Here is an 18,476-nt window from a genome sequence, read left to right as displayed (position 1 = left end):
GCTTGAGATTCCTATGGATGGCAGATATACTGATGGGATATCTCATGGTTTCTTCAGGAACAATAGATAGCTTGCAGTATCAGGATTTTGGATATTTACTTGTTGTGCACAAGCCTCAGCTTAGCATGACTTTTCCAGATTTTACTATAGTCTTTTAACAGACTTAAAGCAATTATTGGGGTGCTCATAACCTTTTGTGGAGAGGACTCCCACCAGTCGTCTCGGGAAAGATACGACAACACCTGGGATTAGGGCTCCAGCAGGCTGGATGCTGTGATGAACCCTTAACCATTGTTCAAATGTTGCCCGTACCCCCTCAGACTCGGTCTCTTACCTCAGCATTCCCTAACCCGGCAACCGAGTTTTAGTCAATCAAGTTTAAATAGGCCTCCCATAGTGGGACCGGGGAATGTACGGCCCGAGATGCCTATTAAACTTAGAGCTGTGTGTGTGTGTCTGGGGGGAGAAAAGTCCTTAGCAAATCCAGATTAGAACTGGTCTGATAAATGCTGAGCTGGGTGTGTGTGAACATGGGTTAATTAACATTGGAAGCACAGATTCCCCATCATGCAGCGCTCTCCTGCTTCTCTGGTCCCAGAATTCACTGCAGTCTGTGCTTCAGGCTTTCTGTTTTCCATCTCTCATGTAAATGAATGGTCATCTGGTTCCATCTCAGATGCAGATGAGACCGAGGGCAGTTGTTCACTCTTATCACCCTTATCTGGAGAGTTTTAGGTGCGTCTCTCACTGCATCTTAATCAGTTTCGTTTATGTGGGGGGGGGGGGAGTCCTTTGTGAGTCAGACAGACTGCATCCTGTGCCAGGGTTGCCCAAGAATACAGAGCTGAGGCGTAACACCATGCACGTGGGCAGGGCACAGGCCATGCTGCAGCTCCCCCGGCCACGGAGCAGGTGCCGCGGGCCAGATAAAAATGGCTTGGTGGCTGCATGGCAGCCCACGGGCCGTATGTTGGACAAGGCTGTTATAAACTGTGGGGTATCTTATCACTAGGGGATATTAATAATTTCTCAAAAAATAATTCCTACTACTTCTAAGATAAATCTACTGACTATATAATTGTAACAGACTGCCAGCGCGGGCTCGCCAGATCGGCTCGAGATACTTACCCTGGGCTAGAAACAGTGCTGGTGAAGTCCGAGCGACCCCAGGGGTTGAACAAGGGAGCCTGGCCCTGTGGAGAAGGGGAAGCCAGTCGAAAGAAGGGGTTTTCAATCGCCTCATTCTCAGGGAAGGGGGATGGCCAGGGTTGGGGGCCCGCCACCCTGAGCCCTGTTTGGCCGGCTTGCAAGCCAGGGAGGGACTGCCGGAGGGGATAAAAGCAGCAGCCGAACTGGCGTGGGGGCTGCTGACAGTGACTCCAGGGAACAATGCAGGAGGCCCAAGAAGAGCTGGGTGAGCTGACCCAGCGGAGGGAGCAGAGAGACCCCTCTGAAGAGGCTCGACGGCCCTGGGAGAAGAAGGCAGCAGCAGTCAGCCGTGCCTGCAGCCCTGCAGCAGAGAGGGAGCCGCGGCCAGGGCTTGGGCCAGAGAGCTGGTGCTCCAAGGCCCCATCACAGTGTGCTGGACGTGCCGGGTGTCCTGGAGGCGGGGGGCAGCAGTCGGCCCCCTACTCCACCGCGGAGAAGAGGCAGCAGCCTGGAGTGCAGGCGGCATCCTTATCCGGAGCAGGGAGCTGGGCCGGTGAGTTGAGGAAACCCCTCACCTTTCCTGGGGAAGCGGGACAGGAGCAGGCAAGACACTGGGATCCTGAGTAGCAGCAGAGCACCTGGACGAGGGTCCCTGGCAGCTCGGGGCGCAGGCCGCCGCTCGGAGGGGGATTGGTGAGCCGCGAGGCGTGTGGGGTGCCCGGCCAGCCATCTGGAGCAGGGGTTTAGAGCAACGACCCTGGGGAGCTGCCTGTGCTGCTGACCCTCTGCCACTGACTGCCCCAGAGGGGACTCAGTCCTGTCCCTTATTCTGTTGTTGATTGTCATGGGATGGAGTCCCTGAGCTTTGTTCTTGGGTCATGCTGATTGCTGCAGGAGCCTACTCTGCTGCTTGTTGCTTGCCTTTTCGGTTGCCACCTAGGGTTGCCCTTCAGCCTCTTTGCAGGGTTCGGGTTTGATACAATTTGATTGCTGCAGACCAGAAGAGCTTAACCTGTTGCAGTCTGTCACTTACTGGGAAGTCTGTGGGAGGGGCTGGGAGTGAGCACCTTGCTTCCTTGTGGTAGCGTCTCAGCAGTGGCTGCCAGCTGCAAGTTACCCGACCTGTGGGTCTTGAGTCAAGGGTTGACTAATGCATTTTGGTTTGTTTTGTGGTTCTGGTTGTGCCATTTAAGTTCACTTGTAAATAACCTTTCCTGTTATTCTTGTTTTGTAAATAAAGTGTAAATAGTTCAATCAGTTAAGTGTTAGACCTTCTTGGGACCACGGGCTGCTCTGTGGGGAGCAGGGGCCGGCTGGAAAGTAAATTGGTGCCGGCTGGAAGTCCTGCCCCACTCTCACCACACCATCCCCGATATTGGGCAGGGGTGGCAACTACTGGGCTGCCACCTGGGGTTACAATCTATTAAGCTACAAACTATATCAACTAATATTAACCTACTAACTAAGCTACTAACAATATAAATCCTAATCACTAATACTAGAAATAAAGACTACAACAAGTATAAAGCAACACCTGGGAAACCTAGTCAGACTAAACACTCTTTCTCGGGGGATACCAGCAGAGGTATGAGAAGAAATACTTGACACTGCCTTTTTCCCCTCTCACATCACAAGTCTCTATGGTGACGTGATGGCACATGTCATAAAGGAGCATTTGTCATAAAGCAACCTGTGTCAGGCCCTGTACCTGGGGTTTCCAACCAGGCTGCCTCGGATATGCATTTTTCTTTCAAGTGTACACATGCATTTGAATTTCTGTGTAAATAAAAAAAGGACAGCGGGGCAAGGGGAAGGGATAGTCCTCCGTTTCCTGTGCCTCCTCTTCCCATTTTCCCCATGCCTGTCCCACCAAAAGGAGAAAAAAATATTTTCCTGAAAGACATTTTGGCTTGCCATCTGATCAATAGTTTATTTAAATCCTTCCCAATGACTTGAGAAAAGTGATGCTTTTTCATGAAATCCCATTTTCCTAAGCTCCTGCGTAGGATCAGGTAGCAAAACATGTCTGATTTTCCCTGCGCAGCCCTTGAGAACAGGGTGTCGGAGATTTTCCTTTGAATGTCTAGGTTTTCTGTGGCTGGATTCCCTCTTTTTGCCTTTACATTTAATTACATGGCTATAACAAAACAAAAACTTAGCTGACAAATAGGTCCTTGTAAGGATCCCGTGCTCTAAAACAGTGGTGTTAAATTCATCTGGCAGTTTTCCCGGGTCCAGTCCATGACTTGCTAGGGGTTCTCCTTCATTTCTGTAGATCTTGGTTGAAGTCTTGCAACCTGGTTCTCTCTCCCCTGGAGCAACGTGTTCTCCCATCTCATGCTTCGTGTTCCTTGCAAACTCTTGCTGCTGTGAATCTCTTCTGGCTTTCTTCTAGGCTTGTGTTTTCTGTTTCTTTTCCCTCCTGCTTCTCCATCTGTTTAGTGTAGACCTCAATTCTTCTGGTCGGTAGCTTGGGCTCTTGGAAGGGAATCACTGTCTGGTCTCATCTTTGGGCAACTGCCAACCTGAAATAAGGACCAGCCTTATAACCCCAAAGTACACCCCACCTCCCAGTGACAACCATCACCTCCCTGGCTCTGTTCAGGGAAAGAGAAGGTGAAATCCTCAAGGACCAAAGTCAATGCCATGGGAATGCAGCACAGCTTCGTCCCCCACAATACACGCCTGCCCCAGCTGCAGGGGAGCCAGCAGTCCCTTGCTCCCTGTCGTGCTCCAAAGGTACTTTGCGGTGGTCCCTCTAAGACAGGACTTCAGAGCTGCTTCTCTTATTCAAAGCTACTGCTGTAACATTAAGTTGTTTGAAAGATTTGTAATGGCTTCTCATGCCATAGATGGGTTTCATCAACAGACTGAGAGACAGAGAGAGAGAAAGGACAGAAGTTTGCACTCTAGGGAATCTGGTTCCCTATATAATAAGATCACTGCAGCCGAACACATCTTGGATGTGACAGGCTTCTGCTGAAGTCTCATCCTCACCAAAAGGGATGAAATACAATGGAATAACCTGTCACTCACCTCCTGAGTCCAAGAAATACTTTGCAGCGGGTCCTGGAGCTTCTCTGGTCTCAGATTTGAAATGAATCCAAAAAGAGATTTCAAATGAATCCAAAAAGTGCCAGGATAGGCAATTCTTTGCAGAGTTTATTCAAAGACACACATTGTCTCCTCAGCCAATGTCTGCCTAGCCTCACATTTTTAAGGCCAGTGAGTTTTAACCGATTGCTCTGCCCCACTGTTTATATGGTTGACTGAGGCAATGTGAGAACAAAGGAATGATCATACGGGGTCAGCAATAGCAGGTGGGAAGTATCATTCCTATTTATAGGAACGCCCGGGGGCAAAGCTCTACCCAGGAGATCTCTTACAATCTTTTCTCCAGTGCCTGATGCTGAAAGTTTGCAATTGAAAAAATTATTTTTTGTGCCAAAAACTTTTAGGTCTAATAAAAGATATCATCTCTACATCGAGCCCTGATTGCTTCCAATGTGGAGATACTCTTTCGTTCACTGCCCCAGCCAGAAACTTCAACCAAGGAAAGCTTACTGAAAATGGTGTTTGCTAACTGGCTTCTCCTGTCACTTATTCTCCCACGGTGTATGATGAGCTCTAGCTGCCATGTTTCAAGACACCAACTTTCTTACGTGACAGCAAGGCACATGGACACAATCTAGCATCTTACCGGGGAAGTCAGATTCTCACCTCTATCTGGAGTCCACCAGACATGATGAGATCTCATATAAGAGACACACTTTGCCTCCAGTTTTCATGAGTTTTGCCCCAGAACAGGCAGGGGATGGACTACAGCTGGACGTACAAAATGTGGGACTAATTTTAGAAAATCTTCAGCCTAAATAAACACTGTTCCCAGGGAAGTGAGGTTATTGTTTCATCAACCATACTGTCTGTCATTTGTTCCACAGGAGAAGAAACCCTGCTGGGTGCCTCAGCTGCTATTGGTATTCTCCAGTAGGAAGTGAGGAATGATGTTCTTGTCCAGGACTTCAGGCACAGCCACAGGAAGAGGAAATGAAGTTTGGGAATGAAATTTCTTCAGCAGACTTCATTGTGCTGGGACTCCTGAGCCAGATCAATGTGTACATGTTCTCCCTGGCCATGATTTTATTAGCCACATACTTTTTCCTCAACCAGTTGGCCTTCATGGACATCTGTCAGATGCTAATTGTGGTCCCCGAGATGTTAGCAGACTTCCTGACCCAGGCACCCCCATTTCTCCAGTTGGATGTGGGACGTAGATTTTTCTCACACTGACAATAGGTGTATCAGAGTGCCTCCGTCTGGCAGTCATGGATTATGACAGATACCTAGCTGTTGGCATCCCCCTGCCATACCCCTCATGAGCAGGAATATCAGCTTTTTTTAGCTGCTGGGGTATAGATGGGAGCATCTGTAAATGCCTTGATTTAATCAGTGTTTACCCTGAGACTCCCTTATTGTGGCTCAGAAGAGACTGACCACTTCTTCTGTGAGGTCCCAGCTCTGCTAAAATTGTCCTGCTCTGACACCTCTCAGTATGAGACTGGTGTTTGTGTGGCATTGTCCTGCTCCTCAACCCTTCTTCCATTACACTAGCCTCTTGTGCCTTTATCTTCTTTAGGGGCCTGAGGATGAACTCAACCAGAGGACAGCACAAAGCTCTGGCCACCTGCTCCTTCCACCTGGCTGTGGTTTGCATGTTTTATGGGGCAGCCATCTTCATGGACATGAGACCCAGCTCCTACTGTTGGGCCCCAGCTCAAGTTTGGGTTCGTGCCCGGTATGCAAAGGCCAATAAAGATACCAGGGGTGAAAGTATAAGAATGATTTATTGCTAGCAATAAAAGGTGCAAGCGGAATCATCTCCCAAGACAAGCACAAGCACATTCAATACTGAGCCCCTTATATACCAGAGGTTGAATCTTCATAAGCATCCTTGTTTGCTAATTGGTTATAAAGGAGTGACGCAAGGAGTTCTTTACTGAGCATGTCTCTATACCTGTGTTTTAGCTATGTATCTCATTAACGTACATATATGTTCCATTAGCATATATCTTCCCCGCCTCGGGGTGTGATTTTTAGTATTTTAATGAGCTCTTTGCTCCAGTACCTCTGATTCTGTTTTTTGTTTTCCAGCTTCCTCTATCTAAGACTGTCTGCCCCTTATCATTGCAGATGGGCATTTGACACACAACATTCACTTTTGCTTAGGCTTTGCATAGTAGTTTCTAGGTCAAACCTTACACTACCACTCACCAGCACAAGACAAGATTGTGGCTCTCTTTTACACCATTGTCCCCCCAGTACTGAATCCACTCCTCTACTGCCTGAGAAACAGAGATGTCCTACGAGCCCTAAGAAATCTGATTTGGAAATGCAGAGACTTCCAGGAAAATTGACAGAAACTATAGATTATTATGAGCTGTGACTCACTAAAGAGAGAAAACTGGAACATTTAGAAGGAAGTTAAATTATTTTAATCACTTAACAGTTCATTTACTTCTGAGAATCATGGGTGTTTGGACTCCTAAATACTTGGAAAAAAGGTTTCATGAAGTCCACCCCACTCTCCCAGCTCTCTAGTGTTCTCCTGTTACAGGAAATTTAACCAAATTATTGCATACATGAAGACTTTATGGGGGATTGATACTTTGTGGTTCCCTTATACTGACCCTCTGCAGAAGGCCCAAACTCTCCTGCAGGAAATACATCTAGTGGCATGGCAACAAAAATGATCCGGGGCCTTGGAACCAATACTTCCATGGAAAGGTTTAAATTACTGGGGATATTTAGCCTGAAGAAGAAAAGACTGCCAGAAGGTTTTGATAACAGTCTTCGGATACCTGAAGGGTTATCTAGAAATGATAGAAATGGGCTTTTCTCTGTGTCTGTTGGGGACCAGACTAGGAAAAATGGCCTCAAGCTGCAGCAAGGGTACTTTAGGTTGGAGATTAGGGGGAACTAGCTGCTTTTGGGACTGGCTGGGCATGGAACAGATGACCTAAAAAAGCTGAGGAGTCTCCATGCTTGGAAATGTTCAAGAGCAGGTGAGATGGACACTTGACTGGGGACACTTGTTTAGGGATGATCCTGCTTTGAGCAGGGATCTGTACTAGATATAACCTTGTGAGGTCCCTTCCAAGCCTACTTGCCTATGATCCTATGAGTGTAAGTGCTTAGATGCAGGTCTTTGCAACAACTACTTTTAAGAGCGAAGCGCTGTACTTCAGGATTGATTCTTGTCTCAGCTGTTTGTTCACCACTTTCACTCCATTGAGGCCAAAGGTGCAACACGTGGTTTTTACAGGAGAAAAGAAAAGCTATGTTTTAATCTAACCTTTTCTCTTTAGCAACCTTACTAATGAAAAAAAGCTGTTACCCAAGTATGTCTCTAAGGCTTTTGTAAAATAAACTGATCAGATTTATGCAAGACATAACAGAAAAGGGCAATCATAACATATATGTGTATTATCATATAATATATTTTCATTTAACGCTTTTGAAACCCACACTGTAAGAAGGATTGTTTCTGAGAGGCGCTTCACAGCCCTGTATCTCACAGTTACTTTGGGGTTTTTGCTTTCTCAAAGAAGAAACTACAGTGCCACTCTTTCAGCACTTTCTCTTTTCCAAGTTATCTTTCTGTGCCTAAATGGTATGTACAGAGTTTGGTAGCTGTAGGGCTCTAGGGTTTCTAGTTGACTCTGCCAGAAGGAAAACAGGCACCGAGGCAGGGGACTGCAGAGCCCCAGGGAGATTCTGGAGATCAAAGATTGTTTGAGAAGCCAGCTCCAGGAAAACCACACATTACAAAAAACAGTCAAAGAAATCTTATTAGCACGTCTAATATTGGAATACAAACCAGAGGCACTTGCTAAGACAGTGCAGATAAAGGACAGGGAGCTGCCGATTTAAAAGAAATACCTGCTGTAGTCAATTATGTGTCTATAGCACAGCCACAAAATGAGTTAAACCACTGCAACTCAACATGTAGGTGGGGCCTGAAGCTGGACGTAGAAATGCAAGCCTAATCATAGAAAATATTTAGCCTAAATAAACACTGTTCCCAGGGAAGCGAGGTTATTGTTTCATCAACCATAATGTCCATCATTTCTTCCACAGGAGAAGAAAACCTGCTGGGTGCCTCCGTTGCTAATAGTATTATCCAGTAGGAAGTCTGTACACATTCGCTAAGGAGTGTCGTTCTTGTCCAGGACTTCAGGCACAGCCACATATAGAGGAAATGAAGAGTGGAAATGAAACTTCTTCAACAGACTTCATTCTGCTGGGACTCCTGAGCCAGACCAATGTACACATGTTCTCCATGGCCATGATCTTATTAGCCTTCATCGCTGCTGTGTCTGGAAATGGTCTCCTCATACTTCTAATCAAAGTGGATTCCTCCCTTCACACCCCCATGTACTTTTTCCTAAGTCAATTGGCCTTCATGGACATCTGTCAGACTCTGATTGTTGTCCCCAAAATGGCAGCAGACTTCCTGACCCCAGGCAACCCCATTTCTGCAGCTGGCTGTGGGGTTCAGATTTTCCTCTCCTTGACAATGGGTGGGGCAGAGTGCCTCCTTTTGGCAGTCATGGCTTATGACAGGTACTTAGCGATCTGCAACCCCTTGCAATACCCTCTCCTCCTGAGCAAGAGAGTCTGCCTGGGTCTGACAGGTGGGGTCTGGATCGGGACATGTGTAGATGCCTTGATTCTTACAGCTTCTACAATGCACTTGCCCTACTGCGGCTCTAAACAAATTAACCACTTTTTCTGTGAGGTCCCAGCCCTGCTCAAATTGTCTAGCTCTGACACGTCCCACTATGAGACTCTGCTGTGTGTGTGTAGCATCGTTATGTCCCTTATCCCTTCTTCCACCATCCTAGCCTCTTATGCTCGCATTCTTGCTTTAGTCCTAAGGATGAATTCAACCAGACAGCAGAAAGCTCTGGCCACCTGCTCCTCCCATCTGACTGTGGTGGGCATGTTCTATGGGACAGCCATCTTCATGTACATGAGACCCAGCCCCTACCACTCCCCAGAAAAAGACAAGATTTTGTCTCTGTTTTACACCATTGTTCCCCCAGTACTGAATCCATTCATCTACAGCCTGAGAAACAGGGATGTCTTAGGAGCCCTAAGAAAGCTGGTTGGGAAATGCAGAGTCTTCCAGCAAAATTGACAAATGCTGTCGTTTACTGTGAGCTAAATCTCATTCAACTGATATGGACACCAGCAAGGTTTTCTGGAACATTTAGGAGATTAAATTTTCTCAGTCATTTAACAGCCAGTGACCTACTGTGAATCATGGGCTATATCAGTTAAATGTTTAGAAAAAGGTTTGAGGAAGTCTACTCCCTTTTCCATGTTCACTCGAGTTCTCCTGTTGGAGGAAATTTAACTAAATTATTGCATACGTGAAGATTTAATGGGTGTTTGAGACTTTGTATTTCCCTTATGCTGGAGGCCCAAACCCAGATGAAAAGTCAAGCTAATAGGTAAAGTGGCAGGGCAACAGATATGATTTGGGGCCCAAGAAGACAAGACTTATGAGGAAAAGTTGAAAGAACAAGGGGCATTTAGTAGTGCTATGCCAAGCTTTGGTTCCTGATTCCATTCAGTGGAGATTCGGCCCGATTTGGTGGCCGAATCTCGTAATCTGAATCGAATCAGAGGACACTTTAATCTTTCTGAATCAAATCAGAGCCCTTGGAATTGATTTGGAGACATTAGGAAAGATTCAGCGATTCAGCGATAGAGGCAGCTTTAAATGTTTTTTCTACGTATCTCATGAGTGCTTCAATTCTGGGGCACATGAAGCGTCCCACAGGAGCAGACCCAGAAGTGGACCAGAAGCAGCCCCGTGTCTGTGGGGGAGTGTGGGGGGAGGGCTCCCATGCTCCCCTGGCTTGGCAACTGGTGCCTCCTGGTCCTGGGGGGGCAGCCAGAGTCCCCCTGCAGCCAATCACTGATCTGGGGGAGTATGGGGTGGAGTCCCTGGTGCGCTCCCCAGGGGACCTAGAAGTGGACCGGAAGTACTTCTGGGTTTGCCACTGAGCATGTGGAGGGCCCCCCAAACTCCTGTGGGATGCTCCATGTGTCCCAGCATTTCAGCGTTCACAAGCCATGCTGGTACCTTGAGGTATGTAAAAAAAAATTAAAACTGTCTCTATATCCGAATCGTTGATTCTCCAAATCAGCATTGAATCTTCAGATTTGGATTCAGTCAAATTGAATCAGGGACAGTGATCCGAATCAACATATCAAATCACTGTCCCTGATTTGGGCCAAATCTGAATCGAATAGGGCCCATTTTGCACACCCCTATAATTTAGCCTGGAGAAGAAAATACTGAGGGGGGATTTGAGAATAGTCTTCAAAAAGCTGAATGATATTATAGAGAGAATGGAGATGAGCTTTTCTCTGTGGCTATCAGGTACAGGGCTAGGAGCAACTGCCTCAAGCCACAGCTGGGAAATTGAAGATGGAGATTAGGGGGAACTAGCTGACTTTGGAGCGGTCAGGCATTGGATCAGGCGACCTACAGACACAGATAAATGGTTGCAGTGGATTAACTAGTGGAGTCCTTTGCAGTGAAAATTTCCTACGATAATGTGTGCTTATATCAGGGGTGGGCAAAATGGCAGATCCAGCCAGTGGCCAGACTCCATTTCCCAGTAGCCCCTGCCCACATAGTTGGGGCCAGTTTCCATGGAGACCCCATTAGCAGCATCAGGGCATGCAGGCTACAGATCCAAGCTCTACCCTGGCTCTGGACCATGCTATCACCACCGCGTGATCCCAACCTGGTGCCAGGGCAGCCCCTTCCCTGCCAGTAGGGGCAATGCTGGGTGGTTTCAGGGGCTATAGCCACCCCAAAATTCCCTGTAACCCCCTGTAGCCACCGTTTCCAGTGGCACCACCACTACTGCCACTGCCTGCCCCACACAGGTGGTGGTAGCTGAGTCCACCCCACTCCTGGCTCCAGCACAGCCCCCTCTCTGCTCCCCCTCAGCCTCCCCAGCAGGAGGAAGCTGGCACCACTGCTGCCTGCCAGCACGGCTGGGGCCAGTCTCCACAGGAACCCCGTCCCCACACTATCACAACGGGGGTGCTGCTGGGGTTTCCATGGAAACCAGCCCCAGCCACACAGGAAGGGGCTGCTGGGAAATGGAGTCCTCTGCTGGCCAGATCCGGCCTGTGGGTCACACTTCACTCGCCAGTGACTTAGATAAAGATCTTCCAAACAACTTTTTACGAGCAAGGCAGTGTACTTTAGGTGTGATTCCTGTCTCCCTTACATTGTTTTTCTATCCAGTTTCACTCTACTGAGGCCAATGGTGGGACACATGGTGTGTCTATGCACGTGCTTCATTGTGGGAGGGGGGCATTTTAATTAGCATAGCTCCCACATAGACGCTCTACTTAAAAGACCACAATGCCACATACATTAATCCCCCGTGCATTTAAAAAGGGCCACAGGATGCCTTATTTAAAGCTTGTTCTATGAAGTTTAGGTAAAGCACCCCATGGCCATTTTAAATTGTGCAGAGGCTTAATACACATGACACTGCAGCAACACTGAAGCACTCTAATAAGAGGCGATTAATAGGATCTGCTCCAGCGCGTTCTAATGAGAACTCCAAAGAGCTCCCGTCTAGGCAGCCATAGTTTTTACAGAAGACAAGAAAAGCTCTATTTTAGGTTAACCTGTTCTATTTAGCATCCTTATTTATGAAAAAAGGCTGTTGCCCAAGAATCAATCTAAGCCTTGTATAAAATAAATTGATCTGATTTAACCAAGATATCATGGAAAAGGGCAACAGGGGGAAACAGGAAGCTTGCTAGGTTGACATCCATGGCAAGAATGCAGAGCAGTAAACGAAAACAGAATGATGTTCGATGTTCCTGTCTTTGTGACTGGACAAAATGGAGCCGATCAGTAGACAGGACCAAATGAATGCAGGGCATTAATCAAATAATGGCATTTTTCATTAAAAATAAATAAAACGTTGAAAAATGAATTGGTTAATAGGTATAATATTTCTTTCACCTATCACATCTGCCAGGTTTCCCATCAGACTGGTATTATGGTGCTAGTTCTCAAAGAAGTAATTGAATAATTCTGTGAAGCAACAAAAAGGATCCGGGGCCTGGGAGACAAGACTTATGAAAGAAGGTTGAAAAAGCTACAGTTATTTACCTTGGAGAAGAGAAGACTGCAAATAGCATTTGATAACTGTCTTGAAATATCTGCAGGGTGATTATAGAAAGGATAGAAATGTGTGATTATCTGTGTCTATTGGGAACAGGACTAGGAGCAATGGTCTCACACTGCAGCAGGGGAAATTTAGGTTGGAGATTAGGGCAAACTAGCTAACTCTGGGAGCCGTTGGGCATTGGATCAGGCTGCCTAGGGAAGCTGAGGAGTCTCCATGCTTGAAAACACTCAAGAGCAGGTGAGACAGGCACTTGCCTGGGGATACTTAGACAGGCATGATCCTGCTTTGAGCAGGAGCTGAACAAGATGTGACCTTGTGAAATCCTTTCCAGCCCCACATTCCAACAAACATAGGATCCTATGATCCTAAGTGCTGAGATGCACATGTTCCCAACAACTATTTTAAAGAGCAAGGGACTTTAGACCGGATTCTTATCTCACCTATATTGTTTTTACAGCATTTTCACTCCGCTGAGGCCAATGGTGGAACACGTTTTTTTACAAAAGAGAAGAAAAACTCCATTGTAGTATAATCTTTTCTCTTTAGTGGAAAAGATTATTGTTGTTGTTGTTGTTATTATTCTTATTATTGTATTCATAAAAAAATGTTACCAAATATCTGTCTAAACCTTATGGAAGAGAAATTGATTTGATTTATGTAAGATACCTCAGCAAAGGGCAACAGGGAGAAAGAAGAAGCTTCCTAGCTTTACATCCATGGTGAAACGGCATAGGAGAAAATGAAAGCAAAATGGCATACAGCGGGGGCACTTATAGTAATAAGAGGAATAAGAAGCCATGGTGTCTGTGGTGCTCAGGCACACTGATGGATGAGCTTGTTGATAGTGGAGCTGGCTCTGAGACTAGCCAAGACATGGTTCCCAGAACAGGAAAGTAGTTGAACTCAAATGTGGCTTGAGGGAAACTGCGACCCCAAACTGAATAGCAAGACAGAAATGGGAGAAAGGATACTTCCTGTAATAATCTAGGCCAGGTTGGCCAAAGTAGGCCACTGAGGACCATACAGCCCTGGGCCAACCCCTGTGCTTCAGACACTGGGAGTTAAGTGTGTGAAAAAGGTTTCAGAGGAGAAGACATCCAGAGCTTTGCACAGTGCTGGAGCCCCTGAGTCACCCGTCTGCCTCCTGTACACATGTACAGCATGGTGGCCATAGGCCTGGAGTGAGTGGCTTGGGCCAATGCAAGGGACTGTGCATGAGAAGATTTTGGATAATGCACTTACAACCTATTGGGAGTATGCAGGCTTCATGTATGGACCCTTTTGTTTTCATGGAGCTGAAGTGGGATGCAGGGGAGGGATCCAAATGTTTTGGTTTGCATGGCTAGAAAATGATGGCAATGTCCCCTTGGAAAAGTAGGTCTGTTTGCCTGGGATCACACGCAGGACTTTCCTTATGGCTCAGTTCAATGGTGAGTCACAGAACAGAAAGGAATAAAGTAGACATGACCTCTTATTAGGGATCTGGCAATTCTGAACTTTCAGGAATCCTATCTGCTTTTGCTTGTATCCTGTCTCTGGTCATGAGTAGGGACCTACCAAATTCATGCTGGAAGCTGCCTAGGAAGAAGCTCCTTTAATCTTGGAGGTTCCCCTCTGCAACCTCCCACAAATCCTCACCCCCACTCCCACCCCCAGTTGCTGACAGGCTGAGGGGCCCTGGTAGCCCTGCTGTGTGTGGCTGACCAGCCTGAAGGCAAAAACAGCACCATATTTAAAACCACGGCTTTTCCCTGTCTGCCAATCGGACACGTTCCAGGGAACCTGCAAGATGAAGGGAATTGCTGCACAGCCCATGTCCACTGTGAATTCGGTAGATCCCTAGTCGTGAGGACAATGTCAGACAAACAGAGGGCACTTGCCACATGTGACAGTGCTAGGGCTGTTCTGCTGGGGCAGTGTCAGGGGCCCTAAGAGGCAGCCCAGCCTAAACAAAACAGGCTCTAACCTGTGGCCCATCTTTGTTATTGAACAACTGGCCAATGTTAGGGCCTTCTGCCTGGCTGCTGGTAATAGCAGTCTCTGCAATAAAGTCCAGCTGTGGCTGCAGGACAGCCAACACTTCTGTCTGAAGATCTGCTGTGGTTAAGCTCTGTGGATCCTGCACTCACTGCTTTTCCAGTTTCTCAACCTGCTCACCTGTGTGTCTGGGCTTTGGCTCTTGGAATCTCCTCTTTGCTTTTCTTATTGACTTCCTCATCCCTGAACCTTGACCGGGACACTGTCTCAGCTTTGTCTCAGCAAAGACCTCATGCCTAAGTCTTTGATTCCTGATCCATAACTCGCACCGCGATATGAAGTCCACCCATAGCTTCCACACTCTCCCAGAAGCCTACCCATTAGGCCAGAACACCTGTGCCATAGTCCTTATAGGCAACCATCTTCATGTGCATGAAACTCAACAATTGCCATTGGACAGGTGTAATAAAATAAGATTGGGTCTCCATATTCACAATTGTCAGCAAAATCCTGATTCCTCTGTGATACTGTCTGAGAAACTGCGCAATTTTAGGAGTCCTAAGAAACTCACTTGGCTATTCCATCTCTAGTTTATGGTCCGACCTAATTTAACGATTTTTTGCTCTGAACTCTTTGGTACTGGATTGTCCTGACACTGTTGTTTGGTCCATGGGATACCGAACCAAGAGACACCAACAAGAACAGCCCAGCCAAGACAGGCGGTGAGCACAAGAAGTATCCATGTAAGAGACAGGGGTCCGGATGGTCCTGGGATTAGTGGGGCAGTGTATACACCCTTAGGAGGCCTTAAATGACTCTACATTAATGCTCGTAGTATGGGGAACAAGCAGAAGGAATTTGCCTTCCTGCTACCTAACACAAACCCAGACATAGTGGGGTCACTGAAACTTGGTGGGATCCACTGCATGACTCAGTGGTAAACTTCAAGGGCTACAGACTGCTCAGGAGGGATAGAATGGGAAGGAAAGGCAGGGGTTTGGCGCTTTATGCCAAAGAGCAATACACGTCCTCAACAGACAGCACTGGGTCAGAGGAGGGGAAGACTGAAGTGCTCTGGGTCAGAATACAAGGGATTCAGGGAGGAAAGGGACTTAACGGTGGGGGTCTACTACAGACCACCCAACCAGGGGGATGAGCTGGACCAGGAATTCTCAGGTAAGCTCACAGAGACAGTTAAGTCAAAGGATGTGGTTATCATGAGTGACCTAAACTACCCAGACATCTGCTGGGAAGAGCAGTCAGCCAGGTCTGACTTCTCACATAGGTTCCTAGCTGAGTTACAGGACCTCCATCTAACCCAGGAGGTGCACAGTCCCACCAGGGGGAATGCCTTACTGGAACTGGGCCTGGCCACAGGTGATGACCTGGTGAGGGGACTGCAGGTTCTCGACCACCTGGGTGATAGCGATCATCGCCTACTGGAATTCAGCATCCAGCACAGGGTGTCAAGGGCCTGCAGCAAGGCAGCAGCCCTGGACTTCAAGAGGGTGGATTTCAATGAGGTAAGGAGACTCGTCGGGGAGGCACTGAGGTCCCACAGGGGAGGGGAGTCGGAAGTCCAATAAGAGTGGTTGTTCCTTAAGGAGACGATCCTGCAAGCCCAAAGGGTGACAGTCCCAATGAGGATCAAAGGGGACAAGAGTGCTCAAAAGGCCCCATGGCTCACCAAAGGCATTCAGGAACATCTCAAAGCTAAAAAGGAGTCATATACCCAACGGAAGGGAGGGGCCATTGCCAAAGAGGATTATATCTCCATTGCCCAAGATTGTAGTCGGGCTGTTAGGAAGGCTAAGGCAGAGATGTATCTGGGACTAGTGACCCAGGTCAAAGATAACAAGAAGTCCTTTTTTTAAATACATAGGGAGTAAAAAGAAGGTACCGGATAATGTGGGGCCTCTGCAGGACACACTTGGAAATCTGGTGGTCGCACAAGATGACAAAGCTAACCTCTTTAACAAATTCTTTGCCTCCATTTTTCTGAGCAGGGATGGGACATCCCTTCCACTGGGGTCCTGGACGGACCCAGAGGAGGTGCAGCCAGGCACAGGGTCAGTGAGGACCTCGTCAGGGAACTTGTGGTGGGACTGGACATGTTCAAATTAGCAGGTCCTGACAATATCCACCCCAGAGTGCTGAGGGAATTGGCAGAGGTCACTGTGGGACCCCTGGCACAGCTTTACGAGCACTCATGGTGCTCTGGTGAGGTGCCACAGGATTGGTAAAGGGTCATTGTGGTCCCCGTTTTCAAAAATGAGAGGGAGGAAGGAGGACCGAGGAAACTATAGGCCTGTTAGCCTTAACTTGGTCCTGGGAAAGCTTTTTGAGAAAATTATCCAGGAGCATATCTGCAAGGGAACAGAAGGGGAGATTATGCTTAGAGGCAATCACCATGGGTTCATTAGAGGCAGGTCCTGCCAGACTAACCTGTTTGCCTTCTATGACCAGGTCACAAAATCCTTGTACGTAGGTGTCGTGGAGGACGTAGTCTTCCTGGACTTTAGGAAGGCCTTCGACACTGTCTCTCACCCCACTCTCATTAAAAAATTAGGCGACTGTGGTGTCGATGCCTATACAGTCACATGGGTCACAAATTGGCTGAAGGGCTTCACCCAGAGAGTGGTGGTGGATGGGTCATTTTTGACCTGGAGGGATGTGGGCAGTGGGGTTCCCCAGGGCTCAGTCCTTGGGCCTGCACTGTTCAACATCTTCATCAGTGACTTGGATAAGGGGGTGAAAAGCATCTTATTCAAATTCTTCGATGACATTAAGATGTGGGTAGAAGTGGGTGTGCTAGAAGAGAGGGACAGGCTACAACTAGATCTGGACAGATTACAGGGGTGGGAGGATGAGAATAGGAGGGGTTTCAATACTGACAAGTGCATGGTACTGCACCTGGGGAGAAAGAACCAGCACAATAACTACAGTCTGGGGAGTCACTATTGATTCCAAGATAAACATGGGCTGCCAATGTGGAAATGCAATCAGTAAGGCTAACCACACCTTGTCATGCATCCACAGACGCATCATGAGCAGGTCCAAGGAGGTGATCCTCCCTCTCTGTGTGACATTGGTCAGGCCGCAGTTGAAGTACTGCATCCAGTCCTGGGCGCCGCACTTCAGGAGGGATGTGGCCAGCATGGAGAGGGTCCAGAGGAGGGCCACCCGCATGATCGGGGGTAGCAGGGCAGGCACTACAAGGAGAGGCTACAGTACCTGAACCTGTTCAGCATCCACAAGAGAAGGCTGAGAAGGGATGTGGTGGTTGTCTTGTAGCAAAACCCCCAGTTTTTTCTTTTTTTCTTTGTATTTATTTTAAAATACATTCCCTCCCCTTCCCCAACCATTCTGACTTTTTCTCTCCCTCTCTATTCCCTATAGATAAGTATAAGTGAGCTCAGATTTAGGATAAGCTTTAATCATTTTTATTTTGGTAGCAAGTTTTTGGTTTTGGATATCTACTGTTTTATATTGTATTTTATTAGGTTTGTATTGATTTTTACTGTTGTATATTGTATTATTATCATTTATTGAACAGGGGAGAGGGTGACACAGGATATTGTATGGTTTAGGCCTGTGTTTGTTAGTGAACCAAAGTCATGTCAAGTTTCCATTTTATATGTCAAGTCTCTATCTTGTGTCCTCTGCCTGGGCAACCCATGTTGCAACTGTATGAGTCATGTACCCCTCCCATATAAATTGTTTCCCTGATGAATGAGAACGATTGGGAATGATTGAAATACAATGGTAGCAGGCCTCTACTGAATGGCCTGTAATAACTGGGCCATCGCCTCACATTGATTCACCCAGCAACCACAGACCTCACCCAGGAACAGAGACAAGACCAGCATTTGAAAGACAAAAGACCCTGAAAAACCAGCAACTCTCACCATTACAGACACCAGAAACTGCACATCCCTGCATGGAGCATACATGCTCAGTACACCAGGGGCTGACCCTTGCCTGGGCATGCCTCCTGTCACTAGCATCACACAAGGTCTGTCCCTATAAAAAGGGGCAGTAAAGACAGACCCAGTGGGATGCCCTCTCCATCTGGACCATGCCACACCACCTATCCACCCATAGGGCCTG

At 47.4% G+C, this 18,476-nt stretch overlaps 1 protein-coding gene across 1 annotated transcript; it reads left to right on the top strand.

The window, feature by feature from the left end:
* The first annotated feature begins 8,407 nt into the window (after positions 1 to 8,407).
* On the top strand, positions 8,408 to 9,349 carry LOC132243880 (olfactory receptor 2V1-like). The gene has a single exon (XM_059714394.1). The coding sequence runs from the start codon at positions 8,408 to 8,410 to the stop codon at positions 9,347 to 9,349; it is 942 nt and encodes a 313-aa protein (XP_059570377.1).
* The last annotated feature ends 9,127 nt before the right edge of the window (positions 9,350 to 18,476 follow it).

This window comes from Alligator mississippiensis, chromosome 11, assembly GCF_030867095.1.
Source record: "Alligator mississippiensis isolate rAllMis1 chromosome 11, rAllMis1, whole genome shotgun sequence".
Taxonomy (NCBI): Eukaryota; Metazoa; Chordata; order Crocodylia; family Alligatoridae; genus Alligator; species Alligator mississippiensis.
This window is presented reverse-complemented; position numbering and strand designations above follow the sequence as displayed.

What these genes read in the sequence shown, in the direction of transcription:
- LOC132243880 (XM_059714394.1), top strand. Translation starts at nt 8,408, where the DNA reads ATGAAGAGTGGAAATGAAACTTCTTCAACAGACTTCATTCTGCTGGGA.